The sequence below is a fragment of the Lupinus angustifolius genome, chromosome LG03 (genome assembly GCF_001865875.1).
Source record: "Lupinus angustifolius cultivar Tanjil chromosome LG03, LupAngTanjil_v1.0, whole genome shotgun sequence".
In the NCBI taxonomy this organism is placed as follows: domain Eukaryota; kingdom Viridiplantae; phylum Streptophyta; class Magnoliopsida; order Fabales; family Fabaceae; genus Lupinus; species Lupinus angustifolius.
The window spans coordinates 14,024,363-14,051,441 of record NC_032011.1 but is presented as its reverse complement, the minus strand read 5'-3'; the positions used below and the strand labels follow the sequence as shown (position 1 = coordinate 14,051,441).

Here is a 27,079-nt window from a genome sequence, read left to right as displayed (position 1 = left end):
ATGAGTTATATCCATGAGAGAGGTCACTTTGGCGACATTTCACTTCAATTGGCTCACTTAAAATAACAGACAACCTTAATGGACAACCAAATAACAATTAAAACCAATGCACAAGGATACCAAAGCCCCATAAACTTTATCGTACACTCGCTTGGGCGAGGTACTCTCGCTTGGGCGAGGTACACCCGCTTGGGCGAGGTACACCCGCTTGGGCGAGGTACACCCGCTTGGGCGAGGTACTCTCGCTTTAGTGCAATGGAAGCCAATGCTTCTGTTTGGCTCTTGCTTGAGCGAGCCTTATGTCGCCCGTACACTCGCTTAGGCGAGCTATCGCTTGGGCGAGGATCTTCTCGCTGAAGCACAATAGAAGCCAATGCTTCTGTTTAGTTCTCGCTTGGGCGAGACACTCCCGCTTGGGCGAGACACTCCCGCTTGGGCGAGACACTCCCGCTTGAGCGAGAGCACTGCGACAGAACACGAACATTGCGATTTCTGCATCGCTGTTCTTCGAAAAATTACCCAAAAATTCAAGAAAACAGCAGAAAAACAATATTCATTCATTTCGAATCTATCTTTATTCGTATGAAAAAGCATGAATGTCTATCCTAATCGATCCAAGGATTAAATGAAACATCAAAACCCTAAATCATTTCAGATTTTGGGGAAGAAAAGCAAGAACCCTAATTTCACTCACGAATCAAATTGGGGTGGCTCCGTTACCACTTGTTGGAGAATTTCTCCATCTATAATCCATAGATTGAATGCAGAAATCCTTATGACCATGGCTTCGTTCGCATAACCTAATGTTTATGCTCATACATAAACCCAAATGGAACAACCATGGTCCAGACCGAAGAAACCCCAAATGATTTCATGGTGAAGATGAAGAACATACCTTGATTAGACATATGAAATCTTGAAAGTATGAGGGTGTGATGATCTTCCAGATGCTAGAACACTTGATGGTTTTCCTTATGCTTCTCTATAGGGGAATGAGAATGCTAAAAGCTTGAGTGTGTCTTGTGTGAGGAGAGATACCTTATGGCTTGCCTTATGGATGACTTGATAGTGTTTCATCCTTATGGATAACACTATCCTCTTCCTCCTTTATTCTCCTTAACCCTACACCTTAAAACCTGTTGCTCTACAAATGGGGACCATANACCATAACCCGTAAAAGTAACCCTGTAGCGGTTACTACTTAAGTTGCAATAATTCTGATTCAGTCCCTTCATCAAATCAGAAATTGCCTGAAGGTATCTACACTTATTATTATTTCATGACACATATGCCCTTAGCCACCAAATTAATTACTGAAGATCATTTTATATTTTGGCTAATTACATAATGAACATAACACAATTATAGAATTATATTTGTGACCCATAAATTATTAGAACTTCTAACAGCTACGTGAGCACTTTCTGTCTTTTCTTGCTTCATCATTTTTTCTTTTTACACACAATATGAAATGAACTCATTAAGAGACCATTTGTCTTTTTGACAATTATAACTTATCTCAAGTTGACTAAATTGTGCAGGAAGAGATATTAACACTAAATGAGCAAGTAAGTCATCCGACAACTCAAGCTTTAAAGCCTTAATCTTGGAAGCAATATTAGACATTTCCATTATGTACTCCCTTACATTCCCTTTGCCTTTATACTTCATACAAATCAAGCTTTGGAGTAGTGTGCTTGTTTCTGCCTTATCACTTTTGGCAAAGTGTTTCTCCATTTCAGCAAGAAATTCTTTGGCACTTGTTATCCTTTCAGATATAGCACCCCTAAATGCCTCCGGAATGTCACGCTTAATGATCATAAGTCTCATGCGATTGGAGCCTCCCACTTCTCATAAGGTTTCCTCTCTTTGGAGGTACTAGAGTTCACAATAGAAGGGGGTTGCTCCACTCTTAGTGCAAAGTCAAGATCCATGCAGCCAAGAACAATTAAGATATTCTCTTTCTAATCCTTAAAGTTGGTACCATTAAGGATTGGAATTGAATTCATGTTTGCAGATATAGTAGCAACATTAACTGGAAAAAAAGAACAAAATAAACAACATAAATATGTACTCACATCATAATTCAAATTCATATATAATCAAATTCAAATACGGTATAATTTATCGCGATATACCAAGTGCAACATTAATTTTAAGTCTTTGGACAATAATATTAATTGTCAATGATACTCTTGTTGTAATGGTTAAACATAGATAATAATGTATGTCAAATAATAAATTATTCTTTGGATTGATTTATCATTCACGTTAACTTTATAATTATCACATGTTTATCATCACATATGTGCATATAATCCAGTCAAATATTAATCTTCTTTTGGACCGATTAATACTCACATGAACATATATACACAATAATATTCAACATTTATCATGAGCAATCTAGACAAGAGAGATCTCTTTGGCAACTTCTTGTTTTACTTGAATCACTTAAATATTGAACAAATTTATAATCCAAGTATAACCAATTATATGAAGTTTGATTCAACACTTAATCCAAAATAAATGTTATTTATTTACAACAGGTTTCTGAATAATAGCATTAATGAATGCATAGAAAGAAAAAGAAAATTATCTGCAACAGAATACATATGACTTTAGTTATATTTTATGGAGACAATATAATAGTATATCAAACATGTCCTAGTGGTAACTGATACAACTTCTCATCACTCAAACCTGTGTCTGAAACCAATTTAATTTTTTTTTTTTAAATTTCAAATAGTATCACGTTTAAAAAAAAAATTACACAGTTGGATTTAACAAACACAATGCTTCAACCTAAACCATATTCTACATGGGTGACCAGAAACATAAAACTTTATCTACACCATGATGCAAATGTATAATTGCCTGTCAAATTTATCATATGTTTAAAAGTGTACTTTGTTGCCTTTGTTTCCACTGTAATTATCAAGCCAAATATGCAATGAGCATATGCAGTTATAGACTGCAAATTGAACCAGAAAATGCTGAAGTTGCAGGACACAGAGCATATGTTTGAGTCTTGGTTATACACATTCATGGATACACACAAATATATTCAATATAGATAATTACATGCATGTATTTTAATGCTTACATAGAAAAAGAAAGTTCTAAAATAATGCATCTTTATCAAAAAACAATGCATATCAAATTCTGAATAATAAATGCAGATTGGAAAAGTCATATCTTAATGATTTAATATGAAAATGGCTTTGATACCACTTATAGAAATACTCTTATAATATGGAAGATATTAAAGATGACAAGTATTCTATCATCATATGAATATATCAATCATGTCAAATCATGAAGAATAAATAGAAAGTGGAAGTGTACTCGAGGATCCATGAAATCTTCTTGAAAGAAATGAACTTCTTGGTGGATTAGTGATCTTCCAATGTAGACTGCTCTTATTTTTTAATTCCTCTTCCAATGGGATGAAAAGAATAGAGTTGATTTTGTTGTGTCTACAATTAGGGACCATAACCCCTATTTTATAAAACATGCATTCCGTTTCACGAAGAGTGATCTCTTTTGAATTTTCTTATTTCTTATTCTTGCCCATCATAAGAATAGAAATTAAGATATATGGTATCTACACAATAATTTTCATAATAATTATGATTATAGTCATAAACCTTACTTGAAGTAGATCACTTTAATTTGACTAATAAAAATAATGACACAAACACATTTAAAAAATATTACATTTGTGACTTAAAATTTCTTACAAAGAAGGGACAGGTTCTGGGCAGAAAGTAATGGTGGTTGAGAATGGTTGTGTATTTCGTGGGAGAAAAGAAGCTATGTATTCAAGCGATTCATTGTGGGCAATGCTTTCGGATACTGTCAGGTAGGTTTCTGTTTTGTCAAGTAAGAAAGAATAAGCTTAGCAGGTAAATAAGTACATAAATTTGGTGATGCAGAACAAAGAAATCCCATTTGGTCCTGGTTCACTGGTATCTAAGGACACAAAATTTAATCTGCTAATATCTTCGATTGATGCCACCCTCTGAAAAGTACAAGGGAGCTCTTATGGATGATGCAATGATATTACCTTGTGGACATTCGTTTGGCGCAGGTGGAATACAGAATGTTATTAGAATGGTTTGTTCTAAGCCATCAAATGCAATAATTTTCAGACTCGCCTTTTCTGTGACTACTAGTCACCTGAAAAATGTTATTAACTATGGAGCTGGTAATTTTCAACCTTTTTTTCTTATATACGACATGAATCTCAAAACAAGTGAAGATACAATGAATAAGTAGTTTGAAATATAATTCAGCTTAGCCCTAGACGTAAGCCTAATAGCTTGCTATTGTATATCCTACTTTGATATAGAGTACAATGATTGGGAAGAAAATGGATCATCTCCATTACTAAGAGGGTCCAGTACCATAAGATTGCAACATGTGATTTTAAAAAGATTTGAATGAGAGGATCTCAGTTCACTCTATATACACTCGTTCAACCATTACTCATCCCTAAACGGATGGGTGGCTAATAACTAGGTTGTGCGTCTGGATATAAGTAATATTTAATAGGTGTATTATGCACCATGATGTTTCATATGGAAACATCTTTTATATCTAATTGTTGAAGTACATAATGTCATTAGTCTTGTGGTTTAAAAAACAAAATAGTTGTATCTCTTTGATAATTTACACAAACAAATTGTTTTTATATTCAAGTGAAAATTGAAAGTATGAAAGGCGAATTTCAGCTAATATATCTCAACATCAAACAGATTTTATCTACCTTTCCTAAAAATTAAAAATACAAATATATTTCATCAAATTCAAACGAGTTAATCCAAAAAGTAAAAGGAAAAACAAATATTAATTTATAAGTACAATGTTGTCCCATACTGATTTCTCATTTTGGCACTTAGCTAGTTAGCTAGATGATAATGGCTGTATAGCCTGTACAGATCCAAAGCATTACAATGATCACCGTATGATTATGAACACAATCTATACCATATTGAATTGAATCTGAAAATTCAGATTTGCCAAATGATTAAATATAAGCAACAAATGGCTACTTGAGAAAAGTAAAGAAAATTCACTACAATTAAAGAGACGTTTTCCAAATAACAAAAAAGGCTAACTAACTGAGAACTATTCCAGAGTTTGATCCACTTCGCATAAAAAGTTAATCATCATTAATTGAATTTGTACAAATCCACCACGTTACTATAACTGTCATCACAATGAAAATTAAGAATTAAGAATTTATTATTTTACAATAATATTTATTTTCATTGCAACTGACTTTGCAGCAACCAACAATTCTTGAGTTGGGATTGCGCTGTTTCCCTCAAACTCTTCACTCTGACCAAACAGAAATGAGTTGAATATAGTCCCGATCCGATTCCTGACCCGACCCGACAAGTTTTCAACAAATAACAAACTGGTTTGCATCCAACACCTCTTCCCTGAACCACAACACCCCAAACCCTCGTTGTCCTCTCCATTCTGTCACCGGCACCGCCGTCCTCCGGTTTCTCATCACTGCCAATTTCCTCCACGAAAATTACACCCTCCGGCAATGGCGTCTCCCCTGCCTCCCACCTCTCCTTCACTTTCGTCCAATCCTCCACCACCACCTTCTTCTCCGTCGAAACCGAAGTTTCTCCCTCGCCGTTCTTGTTCTTTGTGTAAACCTGCACCAGCAACGGTGCTTCCTTAAGATTCTTCACGATCTCCACCACCGAATTCCTCATCCACTCGTCTAACCTCTCTTGCGCTCCAACGACGTCGTTCGCTCCTCCCGAACCGTAACTCTTCCGGTTATCAATCAACCTCGCCGCTGTCGCTTTCGTCGCCGTACCAGCGGCGTAGATCCTCCCCTTCCTCACCGTCGAACGGGAATAATCGTTGATCGCAACGGAACACTGCGTTGCAATGGTGATACCGCACCGCTTATGGAATGTTCCATGCTTTGCATTTACACAATTGCTTCCGCCGCTGTAAATTCCGAGAGACGACGCCATCTAACCCCGGTGCCGGAAAAAAGGTAACCGTCAAAAACCACTAAGAATGAGAGAACTTAAAAGAATAACCAAAAACGTTGCGTCTTGTTTTAATTTTCTATAGATTCGATATATAAAGAAGAAGAAGAAGATAGAATAAGAGATTATGAGTTATCATGTATTAGAAGATTAAGGCTTGTGTTAGTTTGTGACACACGAAAACGAAAACGATAAATGCACGCGGTGGCACGAGATAAGTGCATGGATTGCGAAATCGGGTACATACATGGCGTTCGCTTCGTGTAAAGTTTGGCCAATAGAATGCAACGTGGATGCCACGTAGGAACAATGGATGTACACGTAAGCCTTTATGCATTAATTTGGGGGTATGTGCGAACGCTATTGGTTAGTTTAGTGCCACGTGTTTTTTATTGCTTGTGAGCTGTGACAACAAAATTATTGTGAAACATGATCGACCAATTGCAATGGAGAGATTTTTTGGGGTTCTTGGTCTATCAGGTTTTATCTGACTGTTAATCAAACTGTTTCAATTTTCGAATGAAGGGAAGATGCTAAATTTATCAATCATTATCACTATCTTTTATCAATTCTATTTTTGTTTTGAAAATAAAATATCTACTAATATTAAAAATTAAGTTATCTTTTTTTTTATTAGAATTATGATACATATTATATTTTATTCTTTTCTAAAAAATATTTTTAAAAACTAAAAAATAATATGTGTCATAGTTTTAGTGAATGAGATAACATATCTCTTGATAAAATATTTTTTTTTATTTTTTATTTTTTTTATTATTATTGTTTTAGTCAAAATATAACATTTTTCTTAACTTTTTAATTTTTGTACATTCACCTTTTACAATAAAGGATATATAATTAATGAAGTATAAATAAAAAATATTTTGAATTTCTTTTTCTAGAGGTCTTTCTATTAAGCCTATTCGATGGACTCAACCATGAGATATGCTATGTTTATATTTTATTTTAAAAATCTGAATTAAAATAATATGGAATGCTTCTAATTAATTAGTTTTTTATCGTTTAGTATTAGATAAAGATTCTGTAATATCTTTCCAGCTTTTCAATTCCAATTTTAATTCATTGTTTTATCTTTGTAAGTGATCCAGTGATTTTTAGATAACACATATATCCAATTGGTTTACCCCGATACTCGGATATTGATGAAACATTTTAGATATGGATTGAATGTCTATCCTTATCAACTACCGGTTTCACTGAGGAAATCCCAAGGAATGAAGAAATCGTATGTATATTAAATGTGATAACTTTTTTTTATGTGTTACTAATAAACATTAATGTTTTGTTTAAATTGTGTAGAGTTGGTACATATATCAAGTACAATGTGACTTGGCAAGAGGACTATATGAGATGGGCATAGAAGACTTGGCATTAGGGAAGATGAAAAGAGGCCGTAAGCTCATATTTTAACACATAGTACGTACCAATATTAAAAGGTCCATATTTTTCTTTATTTTAAAATTAAAAAATTAGAATAGATAACAAAATCATGTTCCTCTCTTACTAGAGGTTCATATAATAACATGACTTCATTTGAGTTCATAATCATTTTACATTTAATAAAAGAAATCATTGTAAGCATTAATAATATATATCCTAAGAATATTTATAAATCATTTAATATTGATAATATATATTTTTGTTCAAAATTTATATTCAATAAGCAATGAAGATTAGTTTAGCTCTCAATAATCTACATTTTATTCTTAGTATCTTTAGCCATTATTCATCTTATTTTATTTGTTATGGTTCAACTACTACATAAATATTATTTTCGACAATGAAATCAACTCAACAAAACTATGTAGTAACATAGAAGATGAATTTCTTGCAAACAACATCATGATTTATATTGAAAAAGAAATAGTTAAAAATTTTATCTCTGGTCTCATCATATATGTTTTTTTATATTTTCGTTATTCAATTAATTTTAATTATAAATTATAATTAAATATTATTATCTCTTCTAAAATTTTGATCAAGATATATCACTGTTTAAAAAGATGATGTTAAGGATACTAGTGACTGTGAGTATAGAGTGAAGATCCTTTATCCTAGTTGTTGTCCAAACCAATTAAATTTTGTCAAATCAAATAAAAGTTACACATCATCCTGATCACTGTTCCAGGCAAGTGTAACATTATTTTCCTAGTTACATTCTTTTTTCCTTTCAATCTTTTCCCATCATTTCATCTTCATTATCTATCCCATTCTTTCCTTACGAATTAATTTTTTCAACGCAATTTGATAAACTTCCTAAAAGCCCAATATTTTGGTCAGTTTTCCATATATTATTTTCCTAATCATGTAACCCTAACTCAAAAAATATAACAGATGAAAACAAAATTTGAAATAGTGAATTGGTCAATTCATTTTCACTGTATGAGTTTGTAACTAACATGGGTTAATAATAATATTAAGAGGTAACATAGTTGTGATAAAAGGTAGTAGTTTTCAACGTGTCCACTTTCTTTCCAAGAAAGGAAAGGATGTCCCTACAATAATCCCACAAAAGACCAGGACTCCCTCTTTTCAAAATAAATTTGAAGGAAACAATGGGATAGATAAGGAAGATGAAAGGGTAGAAAGGAAAAAAAAAAGTGTAACAATGTTATATTTACTTGAAATAGTGATGAGGATGATGTCTAACTTTTATTATCACTTGGCATAAGTTGATTTGCTTGGACAAGAATATGGAGAGTGTTTGGGGATAGAGTATTTTTAATAGTGAGGATGAGGGAGTGTAATATACTTATGGATTGTTATTTTTCATTTATATTTTCTATTTTATTTCCAATGTTTTTTATACTAAGATGTAATGCAATATCTAAGTGCATATTTGGTAAAATTTAAAATTTTGAGATTTTGCTTTTTTCTGAAAAATAAGCTTAAAATATGTTTCACAACCAAATGAAATTATAAACTCAATTTTTTTGAAAAAATAAGCCAAAAGTAGAAGCTACAAAATTATGGGTTGATTTATTTCTTATTACCTTATTTTTTTCAACTTTTTCACTTCTCATTTTACCCCATCATAACTTTATCCCCTTCTCCTTTTTACTCTTCCATCAAACTTCATAATTCTTCACATCATCACCGTGAAACTTCATAACTCACGTTTTGTTTATTATTTATTTTGTGAATTGTGTAATTCAAGTTTAGTACAACACCTTGAAAATAACTCCATATATAATGTAATTAATCTCTTATAAAAATAGGTAATTTATTTCTATAATGTAATATATAAATCACAAATAGTTTTCCTTATATCCATTCTTTTTTCAAGACGTCACATTTTTATAAACTGTGGAAAGTAAATAATTGATACCTAATGATAATTGAAAATGGTACAACACTTTTCTTAATGTTTTTCATTATAAAAGACTTGACCTCACAACACACACAACAAGGTGTTGTTTGGTCCAGTACAATGTGGTTACAAAATACAAGGTGAAATCTAACCATCGCCTAAACTGAAAACTGTAAAGTAAAAATAAGTTGAGGGTGTCAGCATTACAAAAGTACCTTACACATGTATCTTTATTCCAAAAAGCAAAAGAAGAGAAGCAGCTTCTAGCGGCTAGCTCCAAGACTAGCGGGGGTACTAGAGCCCTCACTTGGATCATCCTCAAGCTCTGAGTCCGATGAGAGGTCTACTACCTTCACAGAGTCCTCTATGCAGACTAACTCCACATAGTCGACGCCGTCGTCAACCTCCATCTCCTCCACCTTGTCAAAGTCAAAACACAGAGTCCTAATCCTCGCCCTATCAAACGCCAGCTTCTCTAGTAGGGCACTCAGGTCGTCCCTTCTTGATCCTATAGAGCTCGCCTCATCCTCCCAACTCATCCGCCTCCATGACGGTCCTGCAACATTGCTGGCCCTGACAACCTCTTCAGCATCTTCCGACGATCTCCCCCTCCTTCCCAGAGTCGGGGAAGAATGGTCATCACAAGGTCCCTCAGAGAACAGGGGTCCGACAACAACTGGTCCAGACGGAGTCATAGGTTGAGTAGATGGATTAGCGGGTACGGGCCTCTTGCCCAGTAAGGTGAAGGAAGTCTCTCTGACGGCATGGTGTACTGGAAAGCGCACAATCGAGTCGTTACACAAAAGCTCCAGCTCTAGGTCACAGGGGCTGGTGTAGGTGTACCGCTCTTCATCAACTCTCCAAGTTCCTTCATGGGACATCATGAATCGGTAATTCTGAATCGTTGTTGATCGATCCATCTAAACAATGATGTATACAAGTACACTAGAAAGAAAGAGAGGGAATAAGACATCTAATGATTATTCTTCACTGACATCGTGAAATTACACAGAATATCACACCAAGACAGAAAAACAAATACAAATATAACATGTTATCATATTGTTTGTGCCGATGATGAATGATTCTTGTAACTCGGGATTTTGGAATAAATATCCACGAGTACAATATATGAATGTTATGTTTGGTTCATTCATCCTTACACCAATATTCTCTCAATAAACTATTTGTAAATAATCGAGAGTACAAGTCACATAACAAGTCAATTTGAATGCACCAAATTCATTCATCGCAAGGATATGTGCTCGATCTATTCCAACGGAACTGTCCATTTCAGGACGGTATCGTATCAAACACTTTATGGGCATCCCTCTCATTGATCCTAATTGCAAAGAGAGTTTGTCAGAGATTGTCTAGTTGGCAAAGTGAGAACTGTCCGATCCAACAGAATATCTCATCCAAAAATACAGGGGATTCGTCTCACCTAGACCCTCCCTCACAAGGTTTTGCTAACGTATCACCGCCATCACCAACTATGATCACTCAATTTTATCAAACCTATTTTATAAAGGAAAATGAAAAGAGCAAAAGTTTTAAATAACTAAAATTGAAAAGTGCACTTTTATTTATATGTTAGACTGAATTATATTCCATTTGACTTATCAATTTTTAACCAACAAATTAAAAAATCTTACTTAAAAAAATAAATTCAAATTATTAAAGGGAATAGTTTCAAATTAGAAACCATTTTTATATATACTAGCGTGTTGACATGCACTGTCCCCTGTCAACCCGCTTTCCTATCGTTTGTAATGTATAGTTTGTATTTTATAAATTCAAATATAATTTTTTGCGCTAAATTTACGATTGAGTTTATTCAATTGGTCTAATATTCAATTTTTAAATACACTTTTAAAATAAGAAGATAATAAAAATAAAATAAGCAAATAATATTATATGGTTTTTTGGTAAAAAATAAAAAGATATTGAGGGTAAAATAGGAAAACATAAATTACATCATGATGAATGGTTATTTTGTGTTTTCCCTTTATTAATAGTATAGAAGTATAGATGTCACTCGTTTTAACGGTTACTTTTATAATAAAATTCACTATTCATTACATATGTTACAAAATATTAAAAGTGAATGAATGATATAAGAAGGTAACGTGAGAGGAAGGAAAAGCAGTAAACATCGAAACAAAATAAGAGAAAAAGAAGCAATAAAAAGGGAATAAGAAGGTGATTGTAAAAGAAAATGGGATGGGATTTGCTATCCTCAAGTATGTCCCAAATCCTATCTTAAATTAATCACGATGAAGTAAAAATAGATAAAGTAAATAATTATTTAATTTTTTTAACTAACATGATACAATTTGATTAATTTGGCTCAGACTTTGGAACATGTTATGAAACAAAATAAACTTGTAAAAGAAAATGAAGTGATTCCTCTTTTTAGACGGCTAGGTCAGAAAAAACCAAAAGGCACACAAACCTGCTAGCACCATCTTTGATTCTGATGGGAGTAAGATTAATGGAGAGGCAAGTTATACTTTATAATGTATTTTTAAGGTCAAAATTATAATTTTAATGACAAGTAAAGGTCATAAATGCCATTGTCTATTGAGTTTTTAGTGTATTTCTCCTTAACTTGTCTCTCCATTAATGAAGAGAAGTCTAGCTCTTCTGATGGACAAGGATTCAGCAAGATATTCCTACCTAGCCAATAAAACTACATAAAATAATATAAAAATATTAGCTTATATTATTATAATATATTTCTTATTTATATTAAATTTTTTAATTGGACGAAGACATTAAGTAGGTAGAAATAGGACAGGTGATAATATAACAGTTATCATTGTTTTCCTCTTCAAGGAGAACAGTTATGACTGCAATAAAAAGACACGTTAAATCATCGCTGATTATATAACAGCACACACTCATCTTCTCCCGGGGGAATTCTTCACTATTTGCCTCTATCTCTTCTTTATTTGACAACTTTTTCATTCTCTCTTTCTATGGGGAGGAAAACAAATAAACCTAACTGACAATAAAAAACCGCTAATTAGCAACAACATCATGCTCTAGTGGTTCTTCAAATTGTAGCTAAGTCATTCCCATGCGAAGGCGAAGCTAAGTTTGCACAGTGATACCTTGGCAAAGCATGTTCTTATTCACCATCTTCCTATCTTTGATACCTTCCATATTCCCTTCCTTGCCTTAACCCACATCACTTTACACTAACAACTAGCGTATAAAGCTGGCACATCAGTTTACGCATGCTTTATTTCTCTCTGTGGTGACCAGGCTTGTGTTGCTCTCCACTACGGTGTCTTCATCTTCTTTGTACGGTGGCTCTTATCCATCAACCATCTTGATCTCCTCACCTTAGCGTGGCCATAGGTGGGTCGTGGGTTCATCTTGGGTTTCTCTAAAGTCAAAGTTGTTGGCCTTTTCTATGGTCCTCAGCATCCCATAAGTCCATCTATATTTATCTGGTGCTCTATCATCTACCTAGCACTTAGGTGATTTACAATTATGGATAGCCACAAGGTCAGGATTATGGTCATCAGACACCGTATACTCAAGCAGGACAACCCCAGCAAGGTTATGGACAATGAAATGGTGAGTCAAAGTTTGACAATCATCCTCCTACCCAACAACATCCCTATGGTGGATACGGTTAGAAGGTGCTGCAATTTAATAGAAGCAGCTAGAAGATTATGGAATAGACTAAGATCTTTATGTCATTCATGTGCTTCTAGAATAATGTAGAGTAATGAGGAAGTTATAGCAATGCTAAGCTATAAATAGGCATTTGACATTTCAAATGACATACTAAACCATCTTTATACATTTTGAGTTATGGCTAGTACTATTCAATCATCATCTATTCCTATCTCAATTTTCACCGGAGAAAACTATGATTTTTGGAGCACAAAAATGACTACTTTCTTTTGGTCCCAAGATTTGTGGGATATTGTAGAAGAAGGATTCATTACTCTAGAGAATACTTCAACTCTTACCGTGGCTCAAAAAAGGAGTTGAAAGAAAATGTGCAAAATGATGCAAATGCGTTATTTATTCTACAACAAGCATTGACAGAGACTATCTTTCCAAGAATAATGGGAGGAGCTATAAGTGCCAAAGAAGCATGAGATACACTAAAGGAGGAGTTTCATGGTAGTGTTAAGGTACGCACCATTAAACTTCAAACTCTTAGGCGTGAGTTTGAATTACTTAAGATGAAAGAGTCTGAGACCATAAAAGACTATTATTCTAAAATAAAAGAAATAGTCAATCAAATGAAAGCCTATGGGGAAAATATTCTTGACAAAAGAATTGTTGAGAAAATTCTGATTTCAATTCCCCAAAAATATGACTCAATAGTTACTACGATTGAGCAAACCAAAGATTTGTCTACTCTATCAGTAACAGAACTAATGGGCTCTCTAGAAGCTTATGAGCAAAGATTGAGTAGGCATGATGAAGGTTCACTAGAAAATGCCTTTCAATCAAAGCTCAGACTAAGGTCTCAGAATAAAGAATATCAAAGAAGAAATAATATTGGTGCGGAACATTCTAGAAACAAAGTGATTTCTAAAGATTTCTCTAGAAACAATCAAGATAAATATCTTCCATGCGGCATATGCTAGAAGTCAGGTCAGGCCATTCAGAAAAATATTGTCGATATCGAGGAAAGATACAATGCCAATATTGCAAAAGATTTGGGCACTCAGAGCAAAATTGTCGCAACAAAAATAATCATCAGGCCAATTTCACTGAAGAATGCAAACATGACCAACAACTATTCTATGCCAACCAAGTCTGTAGTCGTGATAAAGAAGAAAACTGGTACTTGGATAGTGGTTGTAGTAACCACATGGCTAAGGACGGGAGCATTTTCAAAGATATTGATGAGTCTGTCAGAGTGCAAGTCCGATTGGGTAATGGCACCATGGTTGAATCCAAAGGCAAGGGCACTGTCATGGTGGAGACACAATCAGGTATGCAACTTATCAAAAATGTCTTACTAGTTCCTAACCTTAAAGAAAATCTCTTGAGTATTGGCCAAATGATGGAAAAAGGCTACTCTCTCCACTTTGAGGGAGATACATGCAATATATATGACAATAATAGAAAGCTTGAAATAGCCCAAGTTAAAATGGAGAAACGAAATAGAAGTTTTCCAATAACTTGGAAATATGTTACTAACATCACCATGAAGGTTCAAGTTGATAATTATGGCATCGAAGATTTGGTCATCTTAATAATCAAGCCTTAAAGCTATTATATCATAAAAGAATGATGAAGGATCTTCCGTGCATCCAAGAGAATGAAGGAGCTTGTGAAGGATGTCTACTTGGGAAGTAACATAGACTACCTTTTTCAAGTGGGAAAACTTGGAGAGCAAAACGCTTGTTGGAGCTCATCCATACTGACTTATGTGGACCAATGAGGACGCCATCACTCACTAATAACAGGTACTTCATCCTCTTCATTGATGACTTTTCTAGAATGACATGGGTCTATTTTATAAAAGAAAAATCAGAAGTCTTTGGAATATTCAAGAAGTTCAAGGCCTTTGTCGAGAAGCAAAGCGGGAAACATATAAAAGTACTCAGAAGCGATCGTGGCAAAGAGTACAACTCTCACGAATTTGATAAATTTTGTGAGGATGAAGGCATAGAGCGTCAACTCACAGTTGCTTACACTCCACAAAAAAATGGGGTGTCTGAAAGGAAAAACCGCACGGTCATGAAGATGGCTAGATTGATGCTCAAGGAGAAAGGTTTGCCAAACACCTTTTGGGCCGAAGCAGTTTACACAGCTGTCTATATAATGAATAGATGTCCAACAAAGGCAGTCGAAGGTAAAACTCCTATAAAAGCTTGGAGCGGTAGAAAGCCATCAGCTAAACATCTAAGAGTCTTTGGATCTATCTGTTATATACATGTCCCAAAAGAAAAGAGACACAAACTAGAAGACAAGACGATAAGATGCATCTTCTTGGGATATAGCACACAGTTAAAAGGCTATCGCATATACAATCTAGAAATGAAGAAATTTATCATCAGTCGAGATGTTGAAGTTGATGAAAGCGCCGTTTGGAACTAGAATGAAAGCAAGATTGAGAGATATAACATCTCCATACCAACACAACAACCACAAGTAACTGGGGAAGTAGAAGAAGCAACAGAAGATGCAGGTACGCCAACTATACTCCCACATGAGCAATCTTCACCAGAATCTTCTCCGAGACGAGTAAGATCCTTGGTAGATATATATGAGACATGCAACTTGGCCATAGTTGAACCTGGAAGCTTTGAAGAAGCATCAAGGCAAGAAGTATGGGTCAAGGCAATGGAAGAAGAGATAAAGATGATCGAGAAAAACAACACGTGGGAGCTAGTAGATTGTCCAAAAGATAAAGACATCATCGGAGTAAAATGGGTGTATAAAACAAAGCTCAATCCTGATGGCACTATACAGAAGCACAAGGCGAGATTAGTAGCCAAGGGCTACTCTCAACAACCAGGAATCGACTATAATGAGACATTTGCTCCAATTGCTTGTCTAGATACTATAAGAGCTCTAATAGCTCTTGCAGCAGAAAGAGGGTGGAGCATTTACCAATTAGATGTCAAGTCTGCATTCCTTAATGGATTACTTCAAGAAGAGATCTATGTGGAGCAGCCAGAAGGGTTCATGAGCAAGGGCAACGAAAACAAAGTGCTACGATTGAAGAAGGCTCTATATGGCTTGAAGCAAGCTCCTCGAGCATGGTATAGTATAATTGACCAGTACTTCGTCGATAAAGGATTCCGAAGGAGTAAGAGTGAGCCTACACTATACATTAAGTCCCAAGGTCAGTATGATACTTTAATAGTTTCCTTGTACGTAGATGATCTTATATACACTGGAAACAATATAAAGATGATAATAGAGTTCAAAGAAGACATGATGAAGACATTCGAGATGACAGACCTAAGCTTAATGCACTACTTCCTTGGAATTGAGGTAAATAAAAAAAAGGAAGGTATATTGATCTCACAAAAGAAATACACAGAAGAACTACTAAATAAGTTTAAGATGTGTGAATGCAAACTAGTTGCTACTCCGCTCGTGACTAATGAGAAGCTACAGAAGGACGATGGATCTCCACAGGCAGATGCATCTCTCTACAGGAGTTTGATCGGGAGTCTTCTATATCTCACTGCCACTCGACCAGATATCATGTATGCTACAAGTCTTCTATCAAGATTCATGCAAAGCCCAAGTCAAATCCACTTTGGAGTTGGAAAAAGAATTCTTAGATACTTACAAGGAACAAAAGAGTTCGGTATATGGTATAAGACCAACACCAACTCAACATTACACGGCTACACTGACAGTGATTGGGCAGGTTCGATGGATGACATGAAGAGCACATCTGGTTATGCCTTCTCACTTGGATCAGGAGTATTCTCTTGGGTGTCAAAGAAGCAAGCAATCATTGCACAATCAACAGCAGAAGCTGAGTACGTAGCAGCTGCAGAGACGACTAACCAGGCTATATGGCTTAGACGAATACTCAATGATATGGGAGATCAAGAGACGGAGCCTACGACTATCTACTATGACAACAAATCGGCGATAGCAATAACAAAGAATCCAGTCCATCACAATAGGACAAAACATATTGCCATTAAATATCATGTTGTTAGAGAAGCAAGTGAGAACAAAGAAATAATGCTCGAGTATTGCAAGACCGAAGATCAAATTGCAGACATATTCACCAAGGCATTATCAATATCGAAGTTCGAGCAACTACGATCATTACTAGGAGTCATAAAAAATTGCATCAAGGAGGCGTGTTAGAAGGTGCTGCAATTTAATAGAAGCAGCTAGAAGATTATGGAATAGACTAAGATATTTATGTCATTCATGTGTTTCTAGAATAATGTAGAGTAATGAGGAAGCTATGGCAATGCTAGGCTATAAATAGGCATTTGACATTTCACATGGTGAGTGAAAAAAGAAAGAAACCAAGCATCCTTTCTAAAGAATTATCCCCTCCATTTATTCCTTACATCTTTTCTAAGTGTCTAAAAGCAACTATATTAATAAATTTGTTTTTTCACACTTTGTTACTTCAATTATACCTCTAAAATTCTAATAGTTATAAACAGATACTTTAATTCTCAGCCAACCTATCTACCGGTACTGGATATTTCAACCGAATCCGATGACTCATTCAAAGCTACAGTTTCATCCTCTTAGCTTCTTCTCATGGACCCTTGTCCTCTCCATCTTCGGTTGTTCCCTGAATATTATTTGGACCACCGCCATCCTTGCAGAATAACCGCAGACACCATGGTGATGAACTCCTAATAACTAGACATCCTCATCGGTTCTTGCAAGGTTAGCTAGAAGTGCCAATATCATAATGTATACTTAGTTGCTCTTATGTTTCTATCCGCACCGTGACTTCAAGTGTTATTAGAGAAGTTTAAAGCAATAGAAGTGTGCAAGGTAAAAGTGGGATTCACAACAAGCACTTATGAAGGATTATCTTTCAGATGACAAGAACTGGCTAAACTAATTGTAACGTGATAGGTTATATTGACATGATGGGTTATGTTAATACATAACAAATTGCATTTGATGTTCACAACACTGAACATAGTGAGAAATTATGATGCGCATAAGCACTACAGCCATATGTTTGAGCACAGGTTCTTTCTGAAAGTCCTTCATGGAAGCAAGAGGCCCCATCCTTCAATTCTAGTACCACATCCAGGATGGAGAACTAGTCATAGAATTTATTATCAACACCATGACTATGTTGAGAATGATGAAAATGTCACTCAACAGGACAAGAATGTATAGAGCTAGCACGTTGTGAGATGTTTGCATGCATTAAGTCATTACATGCAGGGTTATACTTGGCTTGATCTTAAACAAATAAAGGCATGGATGGAGAAGCCCCATTTCGTGCTAGAACTTGAATAATCCAAAATAAACATGTGCCTCATGTTCGTGGTTGAACAAGATTAAGATGTATGCATCACTATGATGAGAAATGAACAACCATGGAGTGAATAGCAAAGGTACACCCTATATATAACCTTTCTCTCGGTTTATTTAAAAAATTCATTTTTGTTTCCTTTTATATATTTAATCTATAATAACTTAAATATTTAAAATAGAGTTTGATAGTCCCGTCTATGACTTATGTTGTCTCTTCTTTTTCACTCTAAAAGTGGAAAGTCGGTTTACGAGCAATGTTGTTTATTTGCTATTAATCTCACATTTCTAAAAATAAATTGTTTATAATTATCTCTTAAAAATCTTAAATGTTTTTAAATGGAGTTTGATAGTCCGGTCTATAGCTCATGTCCTATCTTCCTTTCCGCTCTAAAAGTGAAAAGTCGGTCAACGGCCAGTACTATCTCTTTACTATCAATTCCAAAATTCTAAAATAAGTTATTTCTAATAAGTATCTATTTTAAAATTTTAAATATAATTTATGAGATTTAAATAGTCTGGTCTATGACTCGTGTTGTCTCTTCCTCTCCGCTCTAAGAGTGGAAACTCAGTCTACAATTAGTGTTGTCTCTTTTCTATTAATCCTTATTTTCATAAAGTTATAAAAATATTCTTACAACGAAACTACAATTTTAATTTAATCAAATCAAACCAAACTAAACCAAACAAATTAATCAACTTTTATAACTAGAACTACGTAGTCTTAGTCTTGATTTTCTTATTGCACCTAGAGATACGTAGGAGCAAGATAAACTCTTGTAAGACACAAAAATAAAAATAAAATATTTTGTTGTAACGATTAGATTTTTAATAAATTTATTTAGGGGTATAAAAGTCCATGTGATTAGTGAGAGTATCGTTTTAGTACGGGCGAATGGGGTGTTAACCATTCCCTGATCCGTAATCGACTCCCGAACTCATAATCATTGTTTAAAGACCATTTTTATCCAATTCGGGTTTACTAGAGAGTTTTCTACGTTTTAACCGCAAAAAACGTAGTGGCGAAGCCAAATCAATCGGGAGAGGTAGAAGTCGTAGAGCTGGTCTTCCAACCAAAAATTGGGTCACAACACCGATCCTCTCAACATCTCGGGGCTCGTTCGTCTCCCAAAATGTTCATATTCACTACTTCATTATTCACAATGAATATGCACACTAACTGAGGTTAGCATATTAAATCATTTAATCATTCTTTTATAACGATCGACCCAGCCTAAGATATCTTCCATCGAGAATGCTTCTAGTGGGACCCGATCTTAACATTTTATGCAACAGAGAAAACTTCATCTCCACTACGAACCATCGCTGAATCACCCTGGACGACCCAATGACCAAGCCTCTTATGGTCAGACGATCTCGCTGCGTGAGAATAACATAACACTTTCGGGCCCCGTCCTTAATGATGTAATTTTTAGCACTTATTACTTTGGTTATGATGAATTTATTGTACAAACTCCAAAGAATCTAGTGTAATTGTTCTTTCTTATGAAGTTTGCATATTCGAGATAATTATCCCCAATGAAGGAGTTTTATAGGTTTCATCAAAGATGAATGGGATTGAGGAAACTAGAAATTGAAGAAAAATGAAACTTTGATAGAAAGGTTATCATTGGAGTCTCGCCCAAGCGAGAGCTGACGCTCAAGCGATAAAACAAGCCAATCCTCTTGGAAACCTCTCGCCCAAGCGAGGTATGGTGCCCAAGCAATAAAAATAAGCCAATCCTCTTGGAGAACTCTCACTCAAGCGAGGTCTGGCGCTCAAGCGATAAAAGCAAGCCAATCTTCTTGGAGACCTCTCGCTCAAGCGAGAGTTGTCGCTTAAGCGATACAAGCTTGAAAATAAGCTAATTTTTCTATCTTAATGAAAGGTTTCCTCACACAACCTCTCACCTATACTAAGGGGAATCCTAGATTTCAAGATCACTTCCCCATTGTTAGCACATGTTTTTAAGTCTTGAGATTAAACAAAAAGTTCATACATATAAGCAAATAGAACAATCATTTGAGTAAAGTTAATTCATGGATAACCATAACATTACTCCACACATATACAAAAATTAAATGATATGGCTTAAGAAACCCCACGTACTTAATCCAAATAGACAATTGGTTAAGTACAAAATTTCTTAATACTCAAGACAACTCCTAAACTTGTGAGGGATATTAGGAGATCCTGATATCATATCCTAACACCACTGTGTCACGATGTTTTCTCTCTCACCTGAGTGTTTCGTGCAAATTGTTTCCTCTACTTCAGGTGAAAGTAAGTGTCCGTTTTCGTCTCGAAATCTTCATTACGACAACAACTAATATAAACACTAATTAGAATACTTGATAATTACAATTCTTACATAGTGACACTTTATGCAAAAACATAACTTTTAATATAATATGGACTTAATCACTTTCATCTATCTAATTCAAGATTAAATATTCTTGAATCATCCTTTATCATTGAAAGTCTTAAAACAAAAAACACTTTAAAATAAAACTTTAACAAAACTTGTCCTTTTGAAGTAAGACGTTCTTACTAAGATCAACATCTTACATTAAGATTATTAAGTTAAACTTACCATTTTAAAGTAAGCCAAATTAAATAAAGATCAACACTTTAATATTCTTGAATCACTTATAGTAAGATCAACACTTTAATCACTTTCATCTATCCAATTCAAGATTAAATATTCTTGAATCATCCTTTATCATTGAAAGTCTTAAAACAAAACAACACTTTAAAATAAAACTTTAACAAAACTTGTACTTTTGAAGTAAGACGTTCTTACTAAGATCAACATCTTACATTAAGATTATTAAGTTAAACTTACCATTTTAAAGTAAGCCAAATTAAATAAAGATCAACACTTTAATTAAGACTTCTTAAGTCACACTTGCCACCTTTAAAGTAAGTTTATCTTAACAACGTCCATACTTTAACTAATTTATTATCCAATACTTCATAACACTTTAAGTTTATAAAATCAAGACTTTAATAAGTCATCTTTTATCTCAAATCATTACTTTAACTTGGAAATCAAATTATAACATTTACTAATTAAACCCTTAACACATAATACTTTAAAACAACATTTTTTCAATAAAAACTCATCATTTTCCTTAATATGGTTCCCAACTTCACCAATGTGTCCAAGAGGTGTCATCCAACAACATTTCATTTCAGGTAATCACATAACTTTTTAGTGTTGATAACACATTCATTAAGCACACTAACAACATTACTTTAACACTTTAAAACACATTTAAACTCATAAACATTTAGGCCAAATGACAAGGAAAAAGATTTGGTTTTTCAACTTGTCATTAAACACATTAAATATTCATTTGATGTACAAATCATCACCTTTAAACACATTCAAACACCAACATTAAACTTTTCCAACATTAAAACAGAAAAATAAACAATCCTAAACTTGTCCAAGGATATAGTTTTTCAATCCAAAAACAAGGGAAAAGTTTCAAGTTTTACATAAGTCAAAAACTCCTTAAAGGTTCACTTGATTTTACTATCATCCCCTTTAACCATGACCAACAAAAATACTTTAAAAAATCATAAAATCAACCCTATGAACAACATACTAAGAGATGATTTGTATCTCATGGTGTAGGTGTGAGAGATGGAGAAGAGAAGAAGAGAATATCTTGCACTTTTTAGAAGGTTTTTAGCTTAAAGAGAGAAAGTGAGGTGAGGGTATTTATAGGAGTGCCCTCCTCCCCATCAATTCAGATTTTTTGGAAGTAAATCTGATTTTCAGAATGTCTAGGTGCGGGGTATTTATAGACTTTTTTGCCGAAACTTAGCAAAACGGTCCAAAATCGTCTTGGAGACTTTTACTCTCCAAATATCTTGAAAAATAAGGGCAAGTAAGAAAATCATAATACAAGACTAAAACTCAATTGAGGTTTATCCTAAAAAATTGTCGATTACCTTCTAGAATTAATCCATTAATAGTTAATTAATGAATTAAACGTGCACAGAAAAACACGGTGTTACATTTAGCAACTTCTATTTATTTGTGTGTCGTGTTGTTTTTTAATATTGATATTAGTTTTTATATTTTATTTTAATATATTTTTTAGCTTTTGTTATGCAATAATAAAAATGTAAAAATTTATATGATGATAAATATTAAAAAATTATATTTAAAAAAATAGTGTAAAAAACAACCAAAATAATCATAACATAAATAAATAATCTCTTATTTTTACTATGAAAAAAATAAATTTTCTACCTTACTCAAACAAAATAGATTAGTTTATATTGAGTTTTCAGCTAAGGTACTCAAACATAAACAAATTATAATCTCATAGTTTATAAGCTCAAATTTTATAAACTAAAACTAAAAACATAATTTATACTAAACACATGCTAAGTTTATTAAATTTCTAATTTTTTATTCTTTTTCTTTCATTTTTATTCTCAATTTTTCGTTTGTATTTCCTATGTTATTAATAGGGGTGAGCGTGTGACGGGTTGAGACTGATTAAACATGTCACTCATTTGTCCATAAATATTGATTGGGTCAATTTTGAACTCAAACTCGTCTTTAATTAGGATGCGACACGTGAGAGACGAGTCCAAAATAAGATAGGTCTAAAATAAGACGGGTCAAGATAGGACGGGTCCGGGTTGGAAAGGACAAAATGATAAATGTAGATTTTTTCTCAAATCTTTAAGCATGGACAATAAAAATTATCACAATTTGTATATAAACTCAACTAAAATCTGCATCCTACATACATCAGTATATAAACTACAAACTTTAAGTTGCATCCTTCAAACTAAAAACTATCACAATCATGTGACTTAAAATTATAGAAAACCTTGAAAATTTCAGAACAATTTAAACTATCGAGTGTCAATATAAGCTTAAGTGTTCTTGTAAATGATAAAAATTACATGAGAATTAAAATGACAACAACATGTCAATACTTAAAAGTTCGCACAAAAATGAATACAATAACTAACTATTAATTGAAAATGAAACTTAAATTGAAGTTCACACAAAGTACACAAAAACTAAAAAATAATTGATTTTCTATCAATCAAGATTCATGAGCTTCTAGGTATTTGAGTTATGTGGACTGAACATAATGAGTATTGATAAGTATTTAATCAACTATTCTTGATATATACGGGTGACTCAGACATAGCTCCGAACCTGTCCTTTTTTGACGACAGGTCTATCCCTTTTTTTATCGAGTCTGTCATTTTTATTTATTTGGATGAGTCTAATCCATTCTTAAGTCACCGAGTTAAAACGAGTCTACGAGTCAGACCGGATCTTACTCACCCATAGTTATTAAGGTATATATTATTTATATAATTATCTAAGTTTATTGAATTAATTGTTATAAAAATGAATCTAAACAATATTAACTTAAAAAAATACCTTCAGACGCCCCTATTGAAAATCATTCCGACATGGGTTTTCAAAATGGAGAGCACATATATATTGTCCTATAAATTGTATCACTACATGTGTTATTAGTCTATGATTAATAGAAAAAATATATTTAAATTAAAAAATTAATAATTAATTATTTTTATAATCAATCACATTTTTTATGACATATGCGATGACACAACTTATGAGATAATAGATATGTACCTTCGAAATGTCATGTATGGCTTTATGAGTTAGAAAGGTGTGGTTCAATGAAAATTAGGCAAAGAGTTCAACAATCTATCTCATTATGTTACTAAATAAGATCCTCCAAACTTGAACCATAATTACATTCTGACATCCTTTTCGGATCAATTCTAATATATTCGAAAAGGTGGGTGTTAGAAGGTGTTTTTTCAAAATTACTATTATTTTATTCATTTTATTACATTTAATTTAATAAACTTACATTAATCAAATATCCACAAATATATGAAATAACATTAGAAATAATTTCTTTAGTAGATGATGTCTAATATATGTATATGTATATTCAATCATACATAAAAATTAAATTTTCTATTAATGTTCAGGATTTAAAATATGTATGGATTATGGTTTTAGACCCACAACTAATTCATTCGTTGTTGGCCCTAGTAATAATTGCTTGAAACATTGAATACGACCATGTCTTCACTTTTCTTAGGAATCGCATTAGATTCAAAAATAATAATAAACATGTTAAGTTAAGGTTCCTAAATCTAAATGATTAGGTTAACCAAAAATTAAATTTAAAACAACTGATTTCCCAAAAAATTAATTTTTGAAAAAAAGAATAAAAAAAGATAACTTCTAAGAACTCATACATTTGTCCCTAAAAAATAATTAATAAAATAACTTTATTTATTTTAGTATTTTTTGAAATTATAATATTTAATAAATAAAAATAATTAAGACTATTTTTATAGTTTTTTATAATTATTTTTGGATTTATTAAGGCAATTAAAAGAAAATGCTAAGTTTATTCCATTTAAAAAGCATCATTTGAATTTTAAAAGATAACAGAATAAATAGTAAAATGTGGGTGAAGGTTGTGTTGTTAGAGTTTCTAAAGTTATGTAATCAGATGAAAAATTGTTAACCTAATTTTAGGGATTTAGTGGTTAAAATTTCATTATAAATTGAGCTTAAGTTAAACAAAAAAACATTGTAAATATAGTGAAAACGCTACAAACACTGAAACACACTGTGAGAATGCATTTTATTTGAGAAAACACGTTGGGAGAGAGAAAGTGCAAAGCTTAGAGATCTAGTGTGGATGAGAGCATTTTTGACTCTACGCATTTGTTTTGACAACAATCCAGAACCATGGATTCTGCATATTTTTTTCTGCCATCACTTTACTCTACTCTGTCTAATCACAAGGCGAAACACGTCCCAGTTACACTACCCTCCTTCTTTTGGTGCATTATTCCCAGAGGACGAGCCTAAAATTGGCTCGATGCACCCTTTCTTTCAACCAGTCATACAGCGACACGTGTCCCAATCAACACTGCATCATTTTCTAGCCATTAAAGAGTAGACACGTGACTATTCACATATGCATTTGTTTTCATTGGATCATTGCTCTCACCAGATTTTATTTTTCTTCTCTTTTTTGCATTATGTTTATATTTACATGTTAAAAAACAACACCATTTAGCAAATAATAATGTAATTTTTTAATATCAAACAAAGATTCAATCACAGAAATAAATAACTTTTTTATACGGAATAAATAACTAATAATAAAATAATCCTTTTTAGAAATGAATTAACACATTTTTTCTTAATAAATAACAAACAAGAGATAAAAATCCATTTAATATAACATATCATTAACAAACTTTTTAATGATTTTTAGCAATTAACTAATCTTTTATTTCCTGTAAATAATTAAAAAGTTTCAATGATTAAATTAATTAGAGTATGTCCATTATAAAAAAAGATTATTAATAAAATTACATGAAACTATTATAATGAAATAATAGTAGGAATTAATCAAAGATAGAGAGAAGGTTGTCTTGGAGGCTTCTTTCTTCTCAACTCATCTTTGAAAGGTCGTGCTAGGCCGCTTCCTTTCACTCAATTGATTCCCAAAATCAACAAAGTATATCATTTTTTGTTAAATTAACAATTAATTAAAACTCTTTTTTCATATATACAAAAAAAAAATTCATTAAAAAAATTTGCCAATCACATAAAGGATGGAGAAACGGTCGCCCTAAGGGCCTATTTCTTCTCAGCTCATCATCTGGACAGTCGCGCTACGTCGCTTCTGTCCTTAATTAAAATACTCAACCAACAGACATTTTTCTACTAAAGAACTACGTAGCATTGATTCCCTATCTAAAAGAGGGATACGTGTGACCAAAGTCAATCTTGTCATGAACAATAATAAAAATAAATAAATTTATTCCTTTCAATAATTAATTAAATAAGCAAATTAAATTTAAAAATATTAAAGTCATATAATTTAATGAAGGGTACCGCCTAAGTCGGGCATGTAGGATGCTAATACCTTCCCTACCCTATAACCGACTCCCTAACCTGTATATTAAAAATCCAAAAGCCCTATGTAATTGGGCTAAAAGATTTTTCTATGTTTTGTATTATAAAATGTAGTGGAGACTCTAACAAAGTCGTGCATTAGAAAATCGGGGCGTGACAGCTGGCGACGTTGTTGGAGACTTTTTTGAGAGAGTCTGGCCCATAATTTTTAAAATATATGACTAATTTTTTATTTAATTTTTTATCTCCTTAATTAATTTTTATTTTCGAACAATAAAATATTTTGTAGTTGTTTATTGCTATTAATTGTGTGTTTTGTATATAATGTATAATATATTTTGTGATTGTGATTATATTTCATGTATACTGGTTTTGGCATACACATATGCCCTACACACTACAAAAAAAAATAGCATATTGGCACAATAATTTTGCCACACTTACTAAAATGAGGCTAAATTAAAGTTAAGCCCAAAGTTGCAACTTAGTTGGGCTTGTGGCTACATAAGGCAGCAAAGAATATGTACTAATTAGAATATTTAGATCAAAACTTTCTATTCAAAAATTATGTTCCAACTTCATTTTCTCTCTCAATTTAGCCCTCATTCTCATTCTCTCTTCGTTCAACCCTCACTCTCATTCTCTCTTCGTTCAGCCATCACTCTCATTCTCTCTTCGTTCAGCCCTCACTCTCATTCTCTCTTCGTTAAGCCTTTATCGTAGCTTTTTTATTTTGGTAATGGCGTCATCGCTCTGTCACATTTCGTTGACAAATA

General features: G+C 33.2%; 2 protein-coding genes across 3 annotated transcripts in view; both read right to left on the bottom strand.

The window, feature by feature from the left end:
- LOC109342350 lies at positions 1,456–1,830 on the bottom strand. Its single transcript, XM_019580348.1, has one exon. It carries the CDS (start codon positions 1,828–1,830, stop codon positions 1,456–1,458), a length of 375 nt encoding a protein of 124 aa, XP_019435893.1.
- Positions 5,124–27,079, bottom strand: part of LOC109343448 — a 42,588-nt gene continuing 20,632 nt past the window's right edge. The window contains exon 2 of one of the 2 annotated variants that reach the window (XM_019581719.1): positions 5,124–5,979. In XM_019581719.1, coding sequence (XP_019437264.1) covers positions 5,274–5,979 — 706 coding nt within the window. In that variant the 3' untranslated portion in view covers positions 5,124–5,273. Of the gene's footprint in view, positions 6,106–27,079 lie in introns of those variants that run through there. The other variant, XM_019581718.1, reaches the window with a different exon arrangement.

Coding starts and splice junctions, on each gene's coding strand:
- LOC109342350 (XM_019580348.1), bottom strand. CDS start 1,830: ATGAGACTTATGATCATTAAGCGTGACATTCCGGAGGCATTTAGGGGT.